General features: G+C 36.1%; 1 protein-coding gene across 3 annotated transcripts; it reads right to left on the bottom strand.

Annotated features, from left to right (window-relative positions):
* Positions 1–18,333, bottom strand: LOC129924432 (probable methyltransferase-like protein 24). 3 transcript variants are annotated; one of them, XM_056018768.1, is made up of 8 exons: positions 18,029–18,184; positions 17,113–17,399; positions 12,824–12,938; positions 9,702–9,818; positions 7,299–7,370; positions 4,373–4,544; positions 3,198–3,359; positions 1–1,621 (listed from the first exon to the last, which is right to left on the bottom strand). In XM_056018768.1, the coding sequence occupies exons 1-8, from the start codon at positions 18,070–18,072 to the stop codon at positions 1,496–1,498; spliced, it is 1,095 nt and encodes a 364-aa protein (XP_055874743.1). In that variant the 5' UTR covers positions 18,073–18,184; the 3' UTR covers positions 1–1,495. The 3 variants fall into 3 exon arrangements, with proteins under 3 accessions (XP_055874743.1, XP_055874745.1, XP_055874744.1); XM_056018770.1 differs by lacking the exon at positions 18,029–18,184 and adding an exon at positions 18,220–18,333 and having other exon boundaries at positions 2–1,621; XM_056018769.1 differs by having other exon boundaries at positions 3–1,621; positions 18,000–18,147.
* Positions 18,334–18,595: the final 262 nt, after the last annotated feature.

The raw sequence follows: 18,595 nt of genomic DNA, 5'->3' as shown, positions 1-18,595 counted from the left end.
TAATACTGAGGTTGAAGAAAAGATGAACAAATTTCTTTTCAAGAAATGAATTTAAACTTTTATTGACAGTATATGTAGACAGCTTCTAAAGTATGATATGATATGATATTATGTTTTTTTTTGGCACATCGGCACAATTTAGGCCATAATCCCTCAAAAGTTGATTACTTCCCCATTATATGTTAGGTGCTAAAAGTTACACAAATGAGTTATTAGAACTAAAGTCCACTCAAAACTGAAATAGCAAGCATTTTAACAATCTAATAAAAAAATCTGTTGTAAATATGTATATATTTACAAGTACTTTGCCCGATCTCAACTCAAATGTTAGTAGTCAAACCCCCACCTCCTGGATAAAGCCCAGCATTAGTCCAGGATCAGTAAAGTATGTAGAAACAAAAGACGTCACCGATTGAAACGAAATACAAACCATTTCACCTCTGACTATCCGTCTCGGACTTCAACTTTCACGTGAATTCAACTTCAACTTTCAACTTCAACTTTCACGTTAATTCAAATTTAACTCTCAACTTCAACTCTCAACTTCAACTCTCAACTTTAACTTTCAACTCTCAAATTCAACTTTCATATTAATTCATATTTAACTCTCAACTTCAACTCTCAACTTCAACTTCCAACTGTCAACTTCAACTTTCACGTAAATTCAAATTTAACTCTCAACTTCAACTTTCAACTCTCAGCTTTCAACTTCAACTCTCAACTTCAACTCTCAACTTTCAACTCTCAACTTTCACATTAATTCAAATTTAACTCTCAACTTCAACTCTCAACTTCAACTTTCAACTTTCCAATTCAACTTTCAAGTTAATTCAAATTTAACTCTCAACTTCAACTTTCAACTCTCAAATTCAACTTTCACGTTAATTCAAATTTAACTCTCAACTTCAACTTTCAACTCTCAACTTCAACTTTCAACTTCAATCCTCATCTTCAACTCTCAACTTCAACTTTAACTTTCAACTTCAACAACTCTCAACTTCTTTCAACTTCAACCCTCATCTTCAACTCTCAACTTCAACTTTCAACTTCAACAACTCTCAACTCTCAACTTCAACTCTCAACTTCAACTTTCAACTTCAACTCTCACCTTCTTTCTCCCACTTTCTCGAGTAATGGTAAAACCTTGCACAATTATTCAATGTACCTAACAAAAAAAAATATCAATTAAAAAGTAGTAATAAATTAATTAATCTTGTTTGAGGTGGGAAAAGGTAAATAAATCTTACAATATTGAGATATATGTCTGCACATGTGGAGTTCATCCCCTTAGGTAAGCCCCCTTTTTAAAAAGAAATTTTCACATTTTGCGTTTTTATAACTTTGCAAACCATCAGTGTTACTCGTGGTTACGTGTTTGCATCAGAATCTCCTCAGCCAACACGAACACAGACTCCAGCACCAAAGTGTTATAAAGTTGTTTTATCGCAAAGTCTATAGATTGGACCCAAGTTTTAGAAGTGGCCAATTATCTGGTTTAATTAAAGAAATAGTTCACAAAGTCAACTGCTCGCTGGTTGATAAATCGTCTCTCGTTGATATTCCTGGGCTCTCGCCAGGTCGCGTATTCTCTGAAGCCCATCTCTCTGAGTCGAGTGTAAGTCTGAAACATCAAGGAAAAAATAAATAAACCAGAACAAAATGAAACATCAGGAAAAAACGAGATCTAAATGATTTTGTACACCTGAAACATCGATTCTTACCTGAGCGTCTTGGAATACGAGTAATCGGCAATAGTGATGTTAAAATGTACATCTGCTTGGATCTTTCCCAGATAGAAGTTTGGGTAATTCTGCAGGAGTTCAAGGGGCAGCCATCTTTGTTATTTTTTAGACTGTAATCTTGTATCTTGGGATATCTCTCAGATTTGGGTTTTTGTTTGTTTTTATTTTTTAAACTAAATAATATGCTAGATCTAGCTATACTGGTATCATCTAGTCCTAATAAGTCTATTAATTAGACTCATAATCTAACTCCTAGAACTAGACTAATTATTATATTAATATGACAAGGTTCTTAAAGGTCTATTAAACTGTGCTGATATTTATTGTAGGCCTAGTTAAATTTAGATTCTCTATATCAGAATAATTCAAAATAGATATAGATTCTAGACACTATTTAACAATTAAAAAGAAGACAGAACAATAAGAAACGTATTGTAATTACACCAAGTCAAAATTAAAAGAAAAAAAATAGCATTGCTTTGAAAACACAGAAGTAATGTTAATTCTTGGTATTTTTTAAGACACTATCTTGGGATTTCTTTGGAACATAAACAATAACAAAATAGTACAAAGATGGCTGCCCCTTGAACTCCTGCAGAATTACCGAAGTTTGTTCAGACAGGCAGGTGGAGACAAACTTCTATAGGTGTAGATGTCCAAGAATCTTAGACTCAACTCTTAGGACAAGCTTCCATATGCATCGATGTCCATGAATCTTAGACTTCTCTCATAGGACAAGCTTCCATAGACTTAGATATCCAAGAAACTTAGACTTCTATCTTAAGACAAACTTCTATAGGCTTAGATGTCCAAGAATCTTAGACTCAACTCTTAGGACAAGCTTCCATATGCATCGATGTCCATGAATCTTAGACTTCTCTCATAGGACAAGCTTCCATAGACTTAGATATCCAAGAAACTTAGACTTCTATCTTAAGACAAACTTCTGTAGGCTTAGATGTCCAAGAATCTTAGACTCAACACCTAGGACAAGCTTCCATAGGCCTAGAGTTCCAAGAGTCTTAGACTACTGTCTTAAGACAAACTTCTATAGTCTAAGATGTCCAAGAATCTTAGACTCAACACCTAGGACAAGCTTCCATAGGCCTAGAGTTCCAAGAGTCTTAGACTACTGTCTTAAGACAAACTTCTATAGTCTAAGATGTCCAAGAATCTTAGACTCAACACCTAGGACAAGCTTCCATAGGCCTAGAGTTCCAAGAGTCTTAGAAGTATCTCTTACTCTCTCGTATGTTACGTTTTCTCTATAAATCTTTAAGTACTCTATTTAATGACTATCACAATATCGACACAGAAATAAAAATGACATCTTTGATCGCATGGGCCGGGTTTAGAGGGAGGTGTCTGCTTGCAGTATAGAAAACTACCCACAGATCTTAACTTTGTAAGTCTGCGTGCGCTAGGAAATTGACAAATAGAGAGAAATATAGTTACCTTATATAAATAGACGTATTCAGACCGAGCTGGAAAGTTCGGGAACAGGTGAAACTCAATCATCAGCTGCCGTACGTATTTTAAAACATCAGTTTGAATCAAGTTGTCGACGATCCCCCATTCATAGGCTTCCACGTCCAGTTTTAGAACATCGAGAACTCTCTGCAAACAAAATCAGATCTTATCTTCTTATCTTAATATGATACAGATATTACTTCAAAAAAGAAGATGATTACGTCCTGGAATGACCTAAATTCAGCCAAGTCACTGGTTTTCCTGGCTGGCTCAGGCAACCCCATACCATGCTCTAATAGCACTAGGGAAGAAGGAGTATTTATACAAATTTGTCCTAGCATATGGGACGAAGATAAAAAGAGTTACTGTTATTCTTACTTTTGTCTTCTTTCCAGTACAAAGTAAATGTTTTAATCTGTAGTACCAAGTGGCCGAGCCTCGCTCGGATGAATAATTTGTTAAGGAAGGAAATATTCCCGAAGTCAATTTGGAAATATTATTGTAATTACGAAAATGAACGATCGGGTAAAGACTATCAATTGGAAGAGTTGCTTTTTCGTTCTGTCAGTTCTCAATGTAATCGTACATGGCGATTAGAATAGAAAGTCTCTTAAGTCCTTTAGTTAAATCACTAAATTTAGAAGGCCTTCAGGATAGAAGACTTAAAAGGAAAGTAGCAATTATACATAAAACACTGAAACATAATCTTCAAATACAAAAACAAAATTTAATAAAATACTCTGAAAGACTCATCCCATATGCTAGGACAAATTTGTACAAATCTATCTATCTATCTATCTATCTATCTATCTATCTATCTATCTATCTATCTATCTATCTATCTATCTATCTATCTATATCTATCTATCTATATATCTATCTATCTATCTATCTATCTATCTAATTATCTATCTATCTATCTATCTAATTATCTACCTATCTATCTATCTATCTATATCTATATCTATCTATCTATCTATCTATATATATATATATATATATATATATGTAATTCCTAGGTTTACATTGGAATTTGAACTCTTAAACTCATATATCTGTAGTTTGGAAAGTGGTTTATGCCACTTTGCCAAACTGTGTTTTTCAAAAGCTGAAGAAGGAGGTTATAGAGAAACTAATAGTAGTTTTAAAAATAAATTGACCTTTTCGTGACCCAATTCTTGGATTATGGACTTGAGTGTCCTCATCTTCCAGGTCTGTTCATGTTTCACGTACATATCTCTTCGAGGCTGGTAAGCATCAGAGTTGACATTGCTGATTCCCCATTTATAGAAAGCCGAGTTATTGCCCCTTTTGTGTGTTTCTAATTTCATGCTACAAGTAAAGAATATTTAAAATATATATGGGATTATAAAAAATATGAATATCATTTTTAACACGGATGTCGACCTTAACTACAACATATGATAGTCTCTTGAAATATGAACAATAATCGTTAATGTAGTCTTTACATGGCACCGAGATTTGGATGCAGACTCCAAGCAGATGTGAAAGACGTGTGGGACATTTGGAGAGACTCGCCCAGAACCAAGACCCCTGGAAGAAGCTGGTTGGTGGCCTATGACCCCGACGGGACCACAGGCAGAGTCAACAGAGATAAGATGAACTAATAGTGTTTTTTTTTTTTAATGTGGCTATTCAGACAAATCTATGGCCTTTAATATTCACATATAGGAAAAGGTCATATATACAAAAAAAAAGACAATATCATCTGGGGGGGGGGGGGGGGGGCTATGGCTATTCAGACCACTAGCGGATCCAGAACTTTGGAGTGGGGGGGGCGATTTTTTTCCAAACCCTAACCCTAACGCCCAGTAAACCCTAACCCTATACATAATCGTGTGTACAGCACACACACACACACACACACACACACAGATATATATATATATATATATATATAACAATAAATAAGCAGTATTTCTCAGTATTTTCATGCATTCTTCACTGAAGAAACGCATTCTCCTGACATCTACAGCTCTTTATCCATCAGTGGAGTTCGGGGCGAAGCCCCGACGCCAAAAAGCGTTTTCTTGCATTTTTCACTGCAGAAACGCCTGCTCCTGACATCTACAGCTCACTATTCATCAGTGAGTTTCGGGGCGTAGCCCCGACGCATAAAGCGTTTTCATGCATTCTTCACTGAAGAAACGCATTCTCCTGACATCTACAGCTCATTATTAATCAGTGGAGTTCGGGGCGAAGCCCCGACGCCAAAAACCGTTTTCTTGCATTTTTCACTGCAGAAACGCCTGCTCCTGACAACTACAGCTCACTATTCATCAGTGATTTTCGGGGCGAAGCCCCGACGCTAAAAGCGTTTTCTTGCATTCTTCACTGAAGAAACGCATTCTCCTTACCTAAAGCTCATTATTCACCCTATTAAAAAAGGAGCTTTTGAATAATATTGTAATTGAAAAATATTCTAATTTGAATGTATACGCCCTTAATACATTGCAAATAAAACCGATTTGTTCCTTGAAAAGATCAGACACCCCACATATTTAGATTAAGGCTTTGAGGATCGCCGCCGAAAAAAAAAATTCGATAAATAATATTCAATAAAATTCAAGCATAAATTGTGAGTTATAGTCCCAAATTTAACTAGAAAAATATTAGATTGAGTAGAGGTTGGAAAAAAGGCTACTCATCTCAATCGTGACTCTTATATTGAAAATTTTTGTTAGAATCTAATTTTTCCAAAGCAAAGTCTTTCTTAAAATAATTATGATAAATTCATGTGAAATTACATATTATAAACTCTGTCTGGAAATGGGAGGGGCGGTAGAATGAAAACGATTTATCCTCGCTCCTTTTTATAATTTCTGCTAATGATTGCATTTGGCATTAAAGAATAAGGGTGGGGCCACTCGATACGAGAATTTAATTTATAGCATATATAAATTATATTAGTGGCTGATTTTTTTTTACATTTTGTAATTTCTTAACTGTAATACAAAAAGAAAAATTATTGCTTCGTCCGATGAGGGAAAGGAGATGGCATGTATCGCCCCTCCCACCTTTTTCCTTTCATATTTACTAATCATAAAATTTGAGATTAGAGTGTGGTGCGACATAATATACAAATGGTTTCACATATCAATTATATAGAAATTCAACTATTTTTGTTCACAAAATATGATTCCTCCATAAAAATATGACCGCCCCCCCCCACTCATAGGGCTAGAGCGGGGAGGGCAGTACATGCAATCGCCCCCCCCCCTTACCCCACCGTATCGGCCAAGATACCCGAAGGAGAGCGACATAATATCAAATTTATATATCAATGCAACTAATCTTGCTCACAAACTATGATTTCTCCATAAAAGTAGGACCGCCCCCCCCCCACTCAAAGGGTTTAGGTGGGAAGGGCAGTAGAGGTTTTGCCCCCCCCCCCACACACACACCAATCGGACAACAGGGGAACGACATAATATAAAGATCGGTTAAAATATCAATAACAAGTTTTAATCATATAGATATTTAATTGATTCTTTTGGCAAGCTGTGATTTCTACAAATAAATTGGACCGCCCCCCCCACTCAAAAGTTTATGGTTGGGGGGGGGGGGGCGGATTGATGCTATCGCCCCCTCCCGACCCCACCTAATCGGCCAACATACTAAAGGGGGGGCGAAATAATCTAAAAAAAGTTTGAAATAGAAATAATTAGTATATATTATTAACATAAGTAATAAATTCGTATACGAATTGTGTGACTTCTATACTAAAATTCGTCCGCCCCCCCCTTCGGGGGGGGGGGGGTCGGCCGAGTGGGGGGGGGCGATCGCCCCTACCGCCCCCCCCCCCTGGATCCGCCAGTGATTCAGACTCAACTATGACCTACATATAAGACACTGTCTTCGAGGATGCAGAATATCTGTCAGTGTTGAATTTTTTTTTATCTGGCTATTCAGACCCAGAAAAGACCTACATTTAATACACTTGTCTTTGAGTTAGAAGAGCTTGTGATTAGTGTACTTATGCGGCTTTTCAAATCCATCTCTGGACTACTTTAAAAAAAAAATGATTCTATTAATAAACAATCAAGTATATTGTGATAAATGTACCTTGGATCAAACGAATGCACCTCACAGCCAAGTGAAATCATGGCATTGTCAAAAGAGAAGTCATAGTTTATTCTGAAAGGAAAAAAAATAGTTGAAAAGATAAAATATTTATAGCTCAAGAAATAACTTTAGGCAGTTCCAGAGATCTCTTGACGAAATCAGAGAACAAATCAGTCTTCTTATCTTATAAAATACAGACGTTACTTCAAAAAAGAAGATGATCACGTCCTACGCGTCATGCATGTTAATCAATGACTTAAATTCTGCCAAGTCATTGGTTCATCTGGCTGATTCAGGCAACCCATTCCATGCTCTAATAGCACTGGGCAGTGGTATTTTGCTAATATATTATAGATTGACTAATTCTGGACTTAAAATCCATGACCCAGTGTGACTATTTATAGCAAAAGTCCTGAGGGGATAGCACGCTACCAGACAGCCCTTCAATATGATTAAGAAAAGGATTTAAAAAAACAACAACTTAAGAATCTTTACTTTTGATTGTTATCTAGTACATATTGAGTCAGTATTTTTAATTTTATCGTCACAAAAGAGATACAAGACACCGATAGCAAAGACAAACAGGCACAAACACTCTTTTGTTCCCCTGGCAATCAAATCATTAAATAGAAACAATTTGATATAAACTTTCGGCATGCAAATTTTGAGTGGGTCTAGTGTGGATGTATACTTTGGTTTTCTATAGTTATAATGTTTTTTGTTTGGTCTTTTTTTTTCTATTTTTTTTTGGTGTAATGCACAAATTGTAAGACAAATTTCGGAATGGATAATAAAGATTATTATTATTATATGCGTGTTTCTGATGCAACTTTGAGGAAACTGGGGGCGGGTGTTTTTCGTTTGGGTAGGCTTAAGAGTCTCTGACGAAACCACGAGATATTATGTCCTAGTTTATTTCCATATATATCTATGTAGAAGCTGAAGAAGGGAAGAGAAACGAGAGAATTCAGACAGAAAAGACGTGTGCATTTTTAGTCAGCTATATCTTGTTTAAATTATCATTTACTTGTATTTATACATAAATCTACTTTCAAGGGACACTCTTAATTAAAGCTTCTATGAAGCGTTCAGCATAGACTCAGCCCCCTGGGAGACAGAGGCACATGACAGAGAATCGTGGTGTTGCGCTGTGAAAACTGGCGCGCAGGTTGCTGAGGAAAAGAGAACCACGCTGGCAGAAGAAAAACGCCAGAGAAGAAAAGCAAGGCCCACGACACTAGCTCCAGCTGGAATAACCTGCCCAGTGTGCGGCCGGGCCGAACATTCCGGGCTAACATAGGTCTCACCAGCCACATGAGGAGGCACAAAACCTCAGTGCAAAGCCCTCAGCCCCCCCCCCCACCCCGATGACAAAAGTGGTCATCAATCGCAGTATCTTTTCAAGCTGATGATGCTTATATTTGTATATAAATGTTATATTTATTTTTTTATTTTTTCCCCCTTAAGAATTTAATACATCTACATCGGTTAGTTGTACTTTTACTAGCTGTCTAAAGCTATAAATCAACGATCGGGTATTAACACCAATCTCGTTCTCCTTAAAAAAAAAATAAAGAAGCGATTCTTTGATGATTTACTTTAACATGCCTACACACTTACACACACACACACACACACACTCTCTCTCTCTCTTAAATAGACATACAAAGATAGATTTTTAAAAAAGCTACAAGGTTTTTAACGATAGATCATAAAACTTGTTAAAGAATTCATTGGAAATATCTGAGATAGTAAAGCTACAACAAATGCAGCTTACGAAATATAAACAAATTTCAAACCACAACATTTGTTACTTTGCACCTTCTTCCTCCCCCCCCCCCCCCCAAACGTTCCTATTTCGGTCTGCTCCTTCCAATTTTATTTTATTTGATAGCGTTCAACGGCCACATTACTCACCCGAAAGAATACACAAGTAACGGTGTGCTGACCACTGACCTAAATATTACTCACCCGAAAGAATACAAAAGGAACGGTGTGCTGACCACTGACCTAAATATTACTCACCCGAAAGAATACACGAAACAAGGTGGACTGACCACTGACCTAGATATTACTCACCCGAAAGAATACACAAGAAACGTTGTGCTGACCACTGACCTAGATATTACTCACCCGAAAGAATACACAAGGAACGTTGTGCTGACCACTGACCTAGATATTACTCACCCGAAAGAATACACAAGGAACGTTGTGCTGACCACTGACCTAGATATTACTCACCCGAAAGAATACACAAGGAACGGTGTGCTGACCACTGACCTAGATATTACAAACCCGAAAGCATACACAATAAACGGTGTGCTGACCATTGACCTAGATATTACTTACCCGAAAGAATACACAAGGAACGGTGTGCTGACCGCTGACCTAAATATTACTCACCCGAAAGAATACACGAGACAAGGTGGGCTGACAGTGTAAGGGAAGTCTTGACATATGTGCCAGTTGCCAACAGCCTTGATATGTTGACAAGTGTATCGCACTGGTCCGTTGTAATACCTGTGGTCAATAGAACAGAGCATAAAAACAAAGTATGCCTTTACTACATAACAGTAACCGAAGCAGGGTGTTTTGGTACAGCCATTTTTTGACGCCGCGGTTTTGGCGCAGTGATCGTTTTGACGCAGACGTTTTGGCGCAGGAAATTTTCGTGCTAATAGTTTCGTTTATTTTATTATGTCATTAAAAAGAATGAAATCTATCTAAAATTTGTATGTGTGTTTTTATTCAAAGGATTTTTTGTTCCTTTAAAGAACAATAGTTATATTTGTCTACTAGATTTTAGATTGTGATCATTGTAAATTTGTCACTTAACGTCAAAATGTCTTATGGATTTTTATATTGCCTCCAAACACAGGTGGAAACTTTACACAATTATTTATTGCAACTAACAAAACATGAATCAATAAAAACAAATTAACAAATTATTGAAGTAAATTTTGGTAATTGATAATTTATTTTGATATTGAATAAGGGAAATCAATCCTACAGTATTGAGATATATGGTTTGTAAATGCGGAGTTCTTCCCTTCAGAGTACTTTTTTTTCAACAAAGTAATTTTTTTTTATTTTGCTTGTTATTAAAAAAACACAACTACCGTAACCAACGTGGGGCCTACAGCGATTATCCCAACCCCATCCCCCCCCCCCCCCCCAGGCTGCCCAAGGTGAGCACAAACGGTTTTTTTTTTCGTCTGGGGAGGGACGCCACTGATGTAAGCTGGAGAAACACTGGTGTAAACAGGTTATTGGAACAAAATGGAGGAATGCGTTTTAAATTTCTTTATGGATGAAGTCACGTGACCTTTCAACAGAGGGTTTGTCCAGCAGTGGAGCCTTTGAAGACACAAAAGTGGAACATAAAACAAACACTTTAAAGACACTACTCAAAAGGGCCGGCCTTTCGCACCTGAAAATAGAGAGAGAAAGGTCAACTTTGCTTGCTAGCGCTAACTTGCTAGCGTTAACCTGCTAGCGCTAACCTGCCAGCGCTAACTTGCTAGCGCTATAACTTGCTAGCGTTAACGTGTTACAGTCAACTTATTAGTGTCATAACTTAAGCATAACTAAACATTGCCTCTTTGTCCTAGTCCATGCACTTCCGTGAGCAGGTTTGCTATAAAGAAAACATCAAATTTAATGAACAATATCCGTCTTCAATCTAACACACGAGATAGCTTTGTATATATATATATATATATATATATATATATATATATATATATATATATATATATATATATATATATATATATATATATATATATATATGGCTCCTCGTGTCTCGAAAGGCAATGGATTTTGGCTTAATCTTGAGAAGGCGTCAGGCTAATCAGGCCAATTCTAGAACGGCAGACTTTGCCGCAATTCATACATGTGTATGCCTCTGATTAAGGGCTAGCGGACAGGGCAGCTTCCTTTTTTTCCTTATTGATTAAGGTCGCTTCAATTCTTTTGTTCTCAGCAAGGGTTGTCCCAGCATGCACAGTCTGTCTCCATGCACTCCGGTCTTTGGCTATGTTTTCCCACATACTTTCGCTTATCCCTGTGGCTCTTATGTCTCGCTTGCAGACATCTCTATATGTTAGTCTTGGGCGGCCCTTTGGTCTGACTCCTTCCAAAAGCTCAGCTTATAAGATATCTTTCGGGATTCTACCATCTGGCATGCGGGTGACATGTCCGAGCCAGCGTAATCTTCTTTGTGTCAGGAGAGCATTCATGCTGTTCATATTGGCCAATCTCTTAACTTCCTGATTGGAGACATGGTCCCTCCAAGAGATAATAGCTTTATAGAACGTCAAGATATTATAAATGGCATTCGAATAAATAATTTGAAAAAAAGAGAGAATGTTTACGACAATGTAACGTCAGTGGCGTCACTAGCGGGGTGTGAGGGGGTGACACTCAACTGACTCAAGTTGGAAAAATTATATCTTGGCAAAAGCAGACAGATCGGGAAAAAAATAAAATCGCCCAAATATGCCTAGACACATCTAGAAGGTAGTTTAGTTCCAATGACATAGCACAACGTTATACCATTTCTGTCTTAAAGTATAAAAGTGGAAACCTGTTCAGGTGATGTTAAGTCTGTTTTTAATTTTAATAAATTTCATTTTAAAATGTGCAATAACATTTGAGTAATCGGCTCGCTGCATTGGTTCAAAAAAAAAGAAGTAACTGACAAGAGTGTTTAATTGGGACATATTTGATGAAAGTTGATTTGGGGGGGGGGGTAAGTGGTACCTTGAGCTAATCGCACCAGGTGACCCGGACAAGAGTGACGTCACTGTTTCATGATACGATGAGACCGTGCGATCTAATGTAATGTAAAGTGTAAGCTAATAACAGATGAAAACTTGTTTAAAAGAGGTCATACACTTTTCTAATAGATTGAATTTATGTTGATTTAAACATTAACAGTAAACGTACTTAAACGCTTTCTCAATGGAAACAAAAAGTCCGGGGAAGAGAGAGAGAGTACTGTGTTGAATGAAAGAGAGAAAGAGAGGGAGGGAATGTAGGAGATTGTGAGAGAGGTATTGACACAAAAGACACTGAGGTTTAGTGAAAGGGAAAAGTCACACAGTGTGTGTGTGTGAGAGAGAAAGAGAGAGAGAGAGAGAGAGAGAGGCAAAGGTAGCATGATAATACTGAATGTAGCAGCTATATTAAATATACTATTTTATTTTAATTTTCTTTTTAAATATTTCTTTTTTTATATTGGAGGGAAATCAAACAATATCACAAGATTATAAAAACATCACAAGATTATAAAACATCACAAAACTATAAAAACATCTTAAGACTATAAAAACATCATAAAAAATAAAAAACATCACACGATTATTAAAAAAAAATATCACAAGACTATAAAAACAACATCACGAGACTATAAAAACATCACAAGTTTATGAAAACATCACAAGTTTATAAAAACAGCATCACAAAACTATAAACAACAAATGTATGTCTAAATGTCTACTACATCTTTACTTAATTATTACCAGTCTATCATAGCTGCAGCCTGCCACCAAGTTTGGACTGTGCTGGCATTGTTGGGATCTGCTTCAGGTGTCGAACTGTTTTGGCTGAACATGTTGGTGTAGTTCACCAGATACACTGGTCAAGAAAATAAAGATCTATGTTGTCAAATAGTTTACAACTTTCGCATCATCGGATGTCCCTTCAGAGTTAAAGATTATTTACTTGGTAGTCCAAACCTCCCGCAGGACGACGGGGGTTGGCAGCGGGCAGGGTGTGAACCCAGGATCATCGAGATAACCGAAAGACAGTCCAGAGCGCATACGACACGACCAGGCAGCTGTCTTTTGCAAGGAACAAACAGTTGTAAGGCCAAAGGTGTCATGCGGAAACCAGAGGACAACTAAGTGGATTCGAACTATAGATATTTGTGTCGAAATTCGAGGCTCCTACTGAAATTGAACGGCTTTGTTGCAGACACACGGGTAGGCCTTTGCTCCCTTTTGCTGAGAAGGGATGATACGGTGCTGTAATAAAATAAGCACTGTTAATTTTTGTATCTAATATTGATTGTACAAGTTTCATATTTCTCAAAAGACGAATTTCAACAGCTCACTTTTTATGAGTCCTGCAACTGCTAGGCCTACACTTAGTCGCAAATAGCGTTCCTCAACCTGGAGTAGGCTCGTGACAAATCTTTTTAGTAGACCTGAACACTGACCCGTGACGTGGCAACCTATGGTCAGGGGAGACTCGGGAGACCAATGGCTTGTTGTCACGTCTCTGTTCAGTGTTGAACCCTATGACGTACGGCCCGTCGGAGTGTTTTATGCGGCCCGCGAACACCTAAAGAAATCACATTACACATATAAAAATTGCAAATATATTAAAAATAAATAATTGTAAATATCTATAGAAATTATTGAAACTTAAAAAAAAATTCAGTCCAAGACACAAGTCCAGGCCAGTATTTATTCAATGCTATGAAGAACTGTGTTGAAAGTGTTGGGTTGGCTTGAACAAGATGGCAAGGGTAACAACTGATGGAGATCCTGCTTTGACTGAGAAAAACAGACTTTAAAATAAAATAAAGTGCAATACCCCAACCATAAACTCATTACTGAAAAGTTTACACAAATCTGTTTTGAATACCATTAATGTTGCATGACGGTATGACAGATATTATAAGATGAAACATGCAGGACCTGCCTAATTCATATAAGACTTAGCATCTGTGTAAGGCCTACGATTGTTAAGAGCCCCGCAGAAGTCAATTGTAGTATTATTTTTTTAGAAGAAATAGCGACACCTATCCTGACTGTTATTCTTGAAATACATTAGGCTTTTAATAAGTTGCATAGTTTTAGATTTTTTTGCAGTTAATTTATTATATTTTTCTATTTAATTTGGGGCCACCAAATTCACTTCGCCTACCCTAGTGAATCCAATTATCTAAGGCCGGCCCTGACTGGAAGTTCCGAAAAGTACTTTAAGATTTGGAAACAAAACATTCCGATGTTCGCTAACACAGTAGTATCCACTGGCCTAAGCATTAGAAGAATATGGAATCTCAAGGATGAAATTGTTATGTTCCATGAAGGACATTGACTGTGACCTTGTTACTAATATTTGTAATGAAGAGTTGAAGACAGATTTCATTATTATCTTCGGAAGCATTGCAATTTGTTGTTTGCACACGAAATGCATGTGCATCGTAATTCTTTCCAAACAAAGCTATTCCATTTCTTGAAGCCAGCAAGTGAAATTAGGCTTTATCATTGTCTTTACCTGAAAGGTGAAACTATTTCTAGTGAAATGGTTGAAATGTACAAGGCTTATTTGTATTCCTTGATTGTGTAATTTGAAAGCAAATTTTAAGACGTCAGCAGCTTGGGACCAGTTTTTAATACCATCCACTCACCATTTATGCAAAAGCTGTTTCAGCTCCAGATGACCTGAAAGAGAAGTTTCAGTCAGTTCTTTCGCGGGAGTTTCATGAATGCCAGAAGCTGCATACCCGCACTTATAAAAACACTTTCCTACTAAACTTTCATATTATTTGTAACCACATTCATCTGCGAACATGCTTTTTTTTAAAAAAAATTATCAAGTGCTAGAATAGGTCGATGCTTATTGATGTGCCAAAATCTTAAAATATCAAATATTACTTATTGACTGTAATTTCACAGCAATCACAATGATAACAACTAGTAAGCTAGTTCCACGAGAGTAAACAGTTATATACTTCACATTAAGTACAATTACATGTTTGTGGTGATAGTGTTGTGATTAAAACAGATATCGGCAAAATTATAAAAAAAAATCATTCGTAAAATTAGTTCAAGAAAATTACTAACTCTTGTTATAATTCCTCAATTGGGAGTGCAAATATATATATATATATATATATATATATATATATATATATATATATATATATATATATATATATATATATATATATATATATGCGGCCCCCCCCCCCAGTCGCCAATTTATTTTTAATGCGGCCCTCGGCAGAAAAAGGTTGCCCACCCCTGGTCTAAACTAACATGATGTCAGATTTTCATATCTTTTCCAGTTTACGAGATCTTAATGGGACGGACGGACGGACGGACAAACAGACCACATAAAACTAATAGCGTCTATTTCCCTTTCGAGGGCCGCTAAAAAAAACCTGTCATGTATCTATATCAAAATCAACAAATAAGTTAAATTAAATTCATATCTAGCATATACACGAAAGTGCTGCGTGGACGATTCCTGATCACCAGACTAAAAATAATGTTTCGACATTTCACCAAAAGAAACAAAGGTCTTCTAACAAATATAGTCTAACAATTAGATCCAAACATCCCTGAGTAATCCTTCAATTATAGAGACCTAGAACAAGGGCTAGAGACGTAGGGCCACAGAGTTCTGCGATTTTGAGATTTGATCCATGTTTCGCAATTTGTTCTCTAAAAAAAAATTATTTTTGAGTCCTGTGCAAGGCCCCTAACAATCGGAGGCCCTTTAAACGGCTGCTTAGTTTACCTAAGCCTAAGGCCCGCGCTGTTGAGATCTAGAACATTTAGATCTAGAACATTTAGATCTAGGACATTTAGATCTAGGACAGTTAGATCTAGAACATTCAAATCTAAAACATTTATATCTAGAACATTTAGATCTAGAACATTCAGATCTAGAACATTAAGATCTAGAACATTCAGATCTAGAACATTTAGATCTAGAACATTCAGATCTAGAACATTTAGATCTAGAACATTCAGATCTAGAACATTTAGATCCAGAACATTTAGATCTAGAACATTCAGATCTAGAACATTCAGATCTAAAACATTTAGAACGTATAAAATTCAGATCTAGAACATTTAGAGCTATGACATTCAGATCTAGAACATTTACAGCTAGGACATTCAGATCTAGAACATTTAGATCTAGAACATTTAGAGCTAGGACATTTAGATCTAGAACATTTAGATCTAGAACATTCAGATCTAGAACATTCAGATCTAGAACATTTAGATCTAGAACATTCAGATCTAGAACATTTAGATCTAGAACATTCAGATCTAGAACATTTAAAGCTAGGACATTCAGATCCAGAACATTTAGATCTAGAACATTCAGATCTAGAACATTTAGAGCTATGACATTCAGATCTAGAGCATTTACAGCTAGGACATTCAGATCTAGAACATTTAGATCTAGAACATTCAGATCCAGAACATTTAAAGCTAGAACATTCAGATCTAGAACATTTAGATCTAGAACATTCAGATCTAGAACATTTAGAGCTATGACATTCAGATCTAGAGCATTTACAGCTAGGACATTCAGATCTAGAACATTTAGATCTAGAACATTCAGATCCAGAACATTTAAAGCTAGGACATTCAGATCCAGAACATTTAAAGCTATGACATTCAGATCCAGAACATTTAAAGCTATGACATTCAGATCTAGAACATTTAGAGCTATGACATTCAGATCTAGAACATTTACAGCTAGGACATTCAGATCTAGAACATTTAGATCTAGAACATTTAGAGCTAGAACATTTAGAGCTATGACATTCAGATCTAGAACATTTAAAGCTAGGACATTCAGATCTAGAACATTTAAAACTAGGACATTCAGATCTAGAACATTTAAAGCTAGGACATTCAGATCTAGAACATTTAAAGCTAGGACATTCAGATCTAGGATAATTAGTTCTAAAGCTTTATTACAAAAATAATTACATTACTTAAGGAAAAGTGACTACATACTTCAGCACTAAAAGAGTACACAATTGTAAATGACTTACTTACAGCCCCTGAGTTATCGGGCTTGTCTTCCCTTTTCAATTCATTTGTTATCCCCGTGCGTTCATCGTCACTGAATGGCAGTGACATGGCACTTAATCGTGTGTCAGTGTCATGACAAATGATTTGTCTTAGTTGTAGATTGTTGTCTTGGAATGCATTCAGAGAATGTGTTCTTTGTTTCTCTTTGTAAGGACTAAGAGATACATACAGGATACTCAGTAGGATAAGCATCACCAGTACTACAAATATCCGTCTCCTTGAAGACATCTTAAATACCGCTTTTGTCCTGAAACACAGACCAATAAGAAAAGACGCACAAATAAGAAAAGACAGAAAAATTATAAAAAAGGGAGACAAAAAAGAAGAAAAAACAGACAAATAAGAAAAGACAAATAAATAAGAAAGAAAAACAAATTTAAAAAATTTAAGACAAATAAGAAAGATAGAACATTAAGAAAGACAGACAAAAAAAAAAGAAAGACGGAAAAAAAAGAAAGATGGACAAATAAGAAAGACAGACAAATAAGAAAGACAGACAAAAAAGAAAGACAGACATAAATAAGAAAGTCGGACAAAAAAAAAAAGAAGAAAAACAGACAAATATAAAAGACATACAAATAAGAAAGAGAGACAAAAAAAAAAGAAAGAGAAACAAAAAAGGAAGACAGAAAAATAAGAAAGACAGACAAAAAAGAAAGACAGACAAAAAAGAAAGACAGACAAAAAAGAAAGACAGACAAAAAAGAAAGACAGACATAAAAGAAAGACAGACATAAAAGAAAGACAGATAAAAAAGACAGACAGACAAAAAAGAAAACTAAACCAAAAAATATGGAATACACATAAAATAGAGCGGTGGCGAAATTAAAAAAAAATTAATTTTTACATTATTTTTGTTGTAACATATATATATACCGTCGAATCAGGAAATCCAGACTAGCAATCATTCTATAGAGCATTTCTAGGCATTTTATGCTGGATTTTGTACTTTACAGGTAAAATAAATATAGATTATAGAATATTTAAAAAAATTAGGTTGAGAAGCATAAGTAAAGCGACTCGTTTATTTGACGTTTCTCTTTCTGTAAATACTGACGTGGGCCTACCTATTCAATTTTTTTCTAAGACTTTCAATTCTCCATAACGATGGTGAACGCAGATACCCCGCTTAAAGTCTGGTTACAGACGTACACGATATGAACTTCTTTGTTCAGTAAAGGATAATCCAGATGGAAAAAAAAAAAGATTTTAAAATAATCCTGGCTCTCTTTTGTCATTAAAGCCCAGTGTTTCTCAAACTTTTACTTGTGACGCCCCCAAGGCTAACCAATGTATGCTCGAGTTTCCTCAGCCAGCTAGGAAGTCTGTGGGGGTACTGTAAATACTTACAGTACCCTAAGCTGGCATTGTGCTCACCCTAAAAAAAGTAATACGTTTTTTTTATGTCTGCTTTTTTACCTTCACCTTTCAACTATCCCTGTC

The sequence above is a fragment of the Biomphalaria glabrata genome, chromosome 2 (assembly GCF_947242115.1).
Source record: "Biomphalaria glabrata chromosome 2, xgBioGlab47.1, whole genome shotgun sequence".
Taxonomy (NCBI): domain Eukaryota; kingdom Metazoa; phylum Mollusca; class Gastropoda; family Planorbidae; genus Biomphalaria; species Biomphalaria glabrata.
The sequence above is the reverse complement of the archived record's forward strand: the minus strand, read 5'-3'. Positions and strand labels throughout refer to the sequence as shown.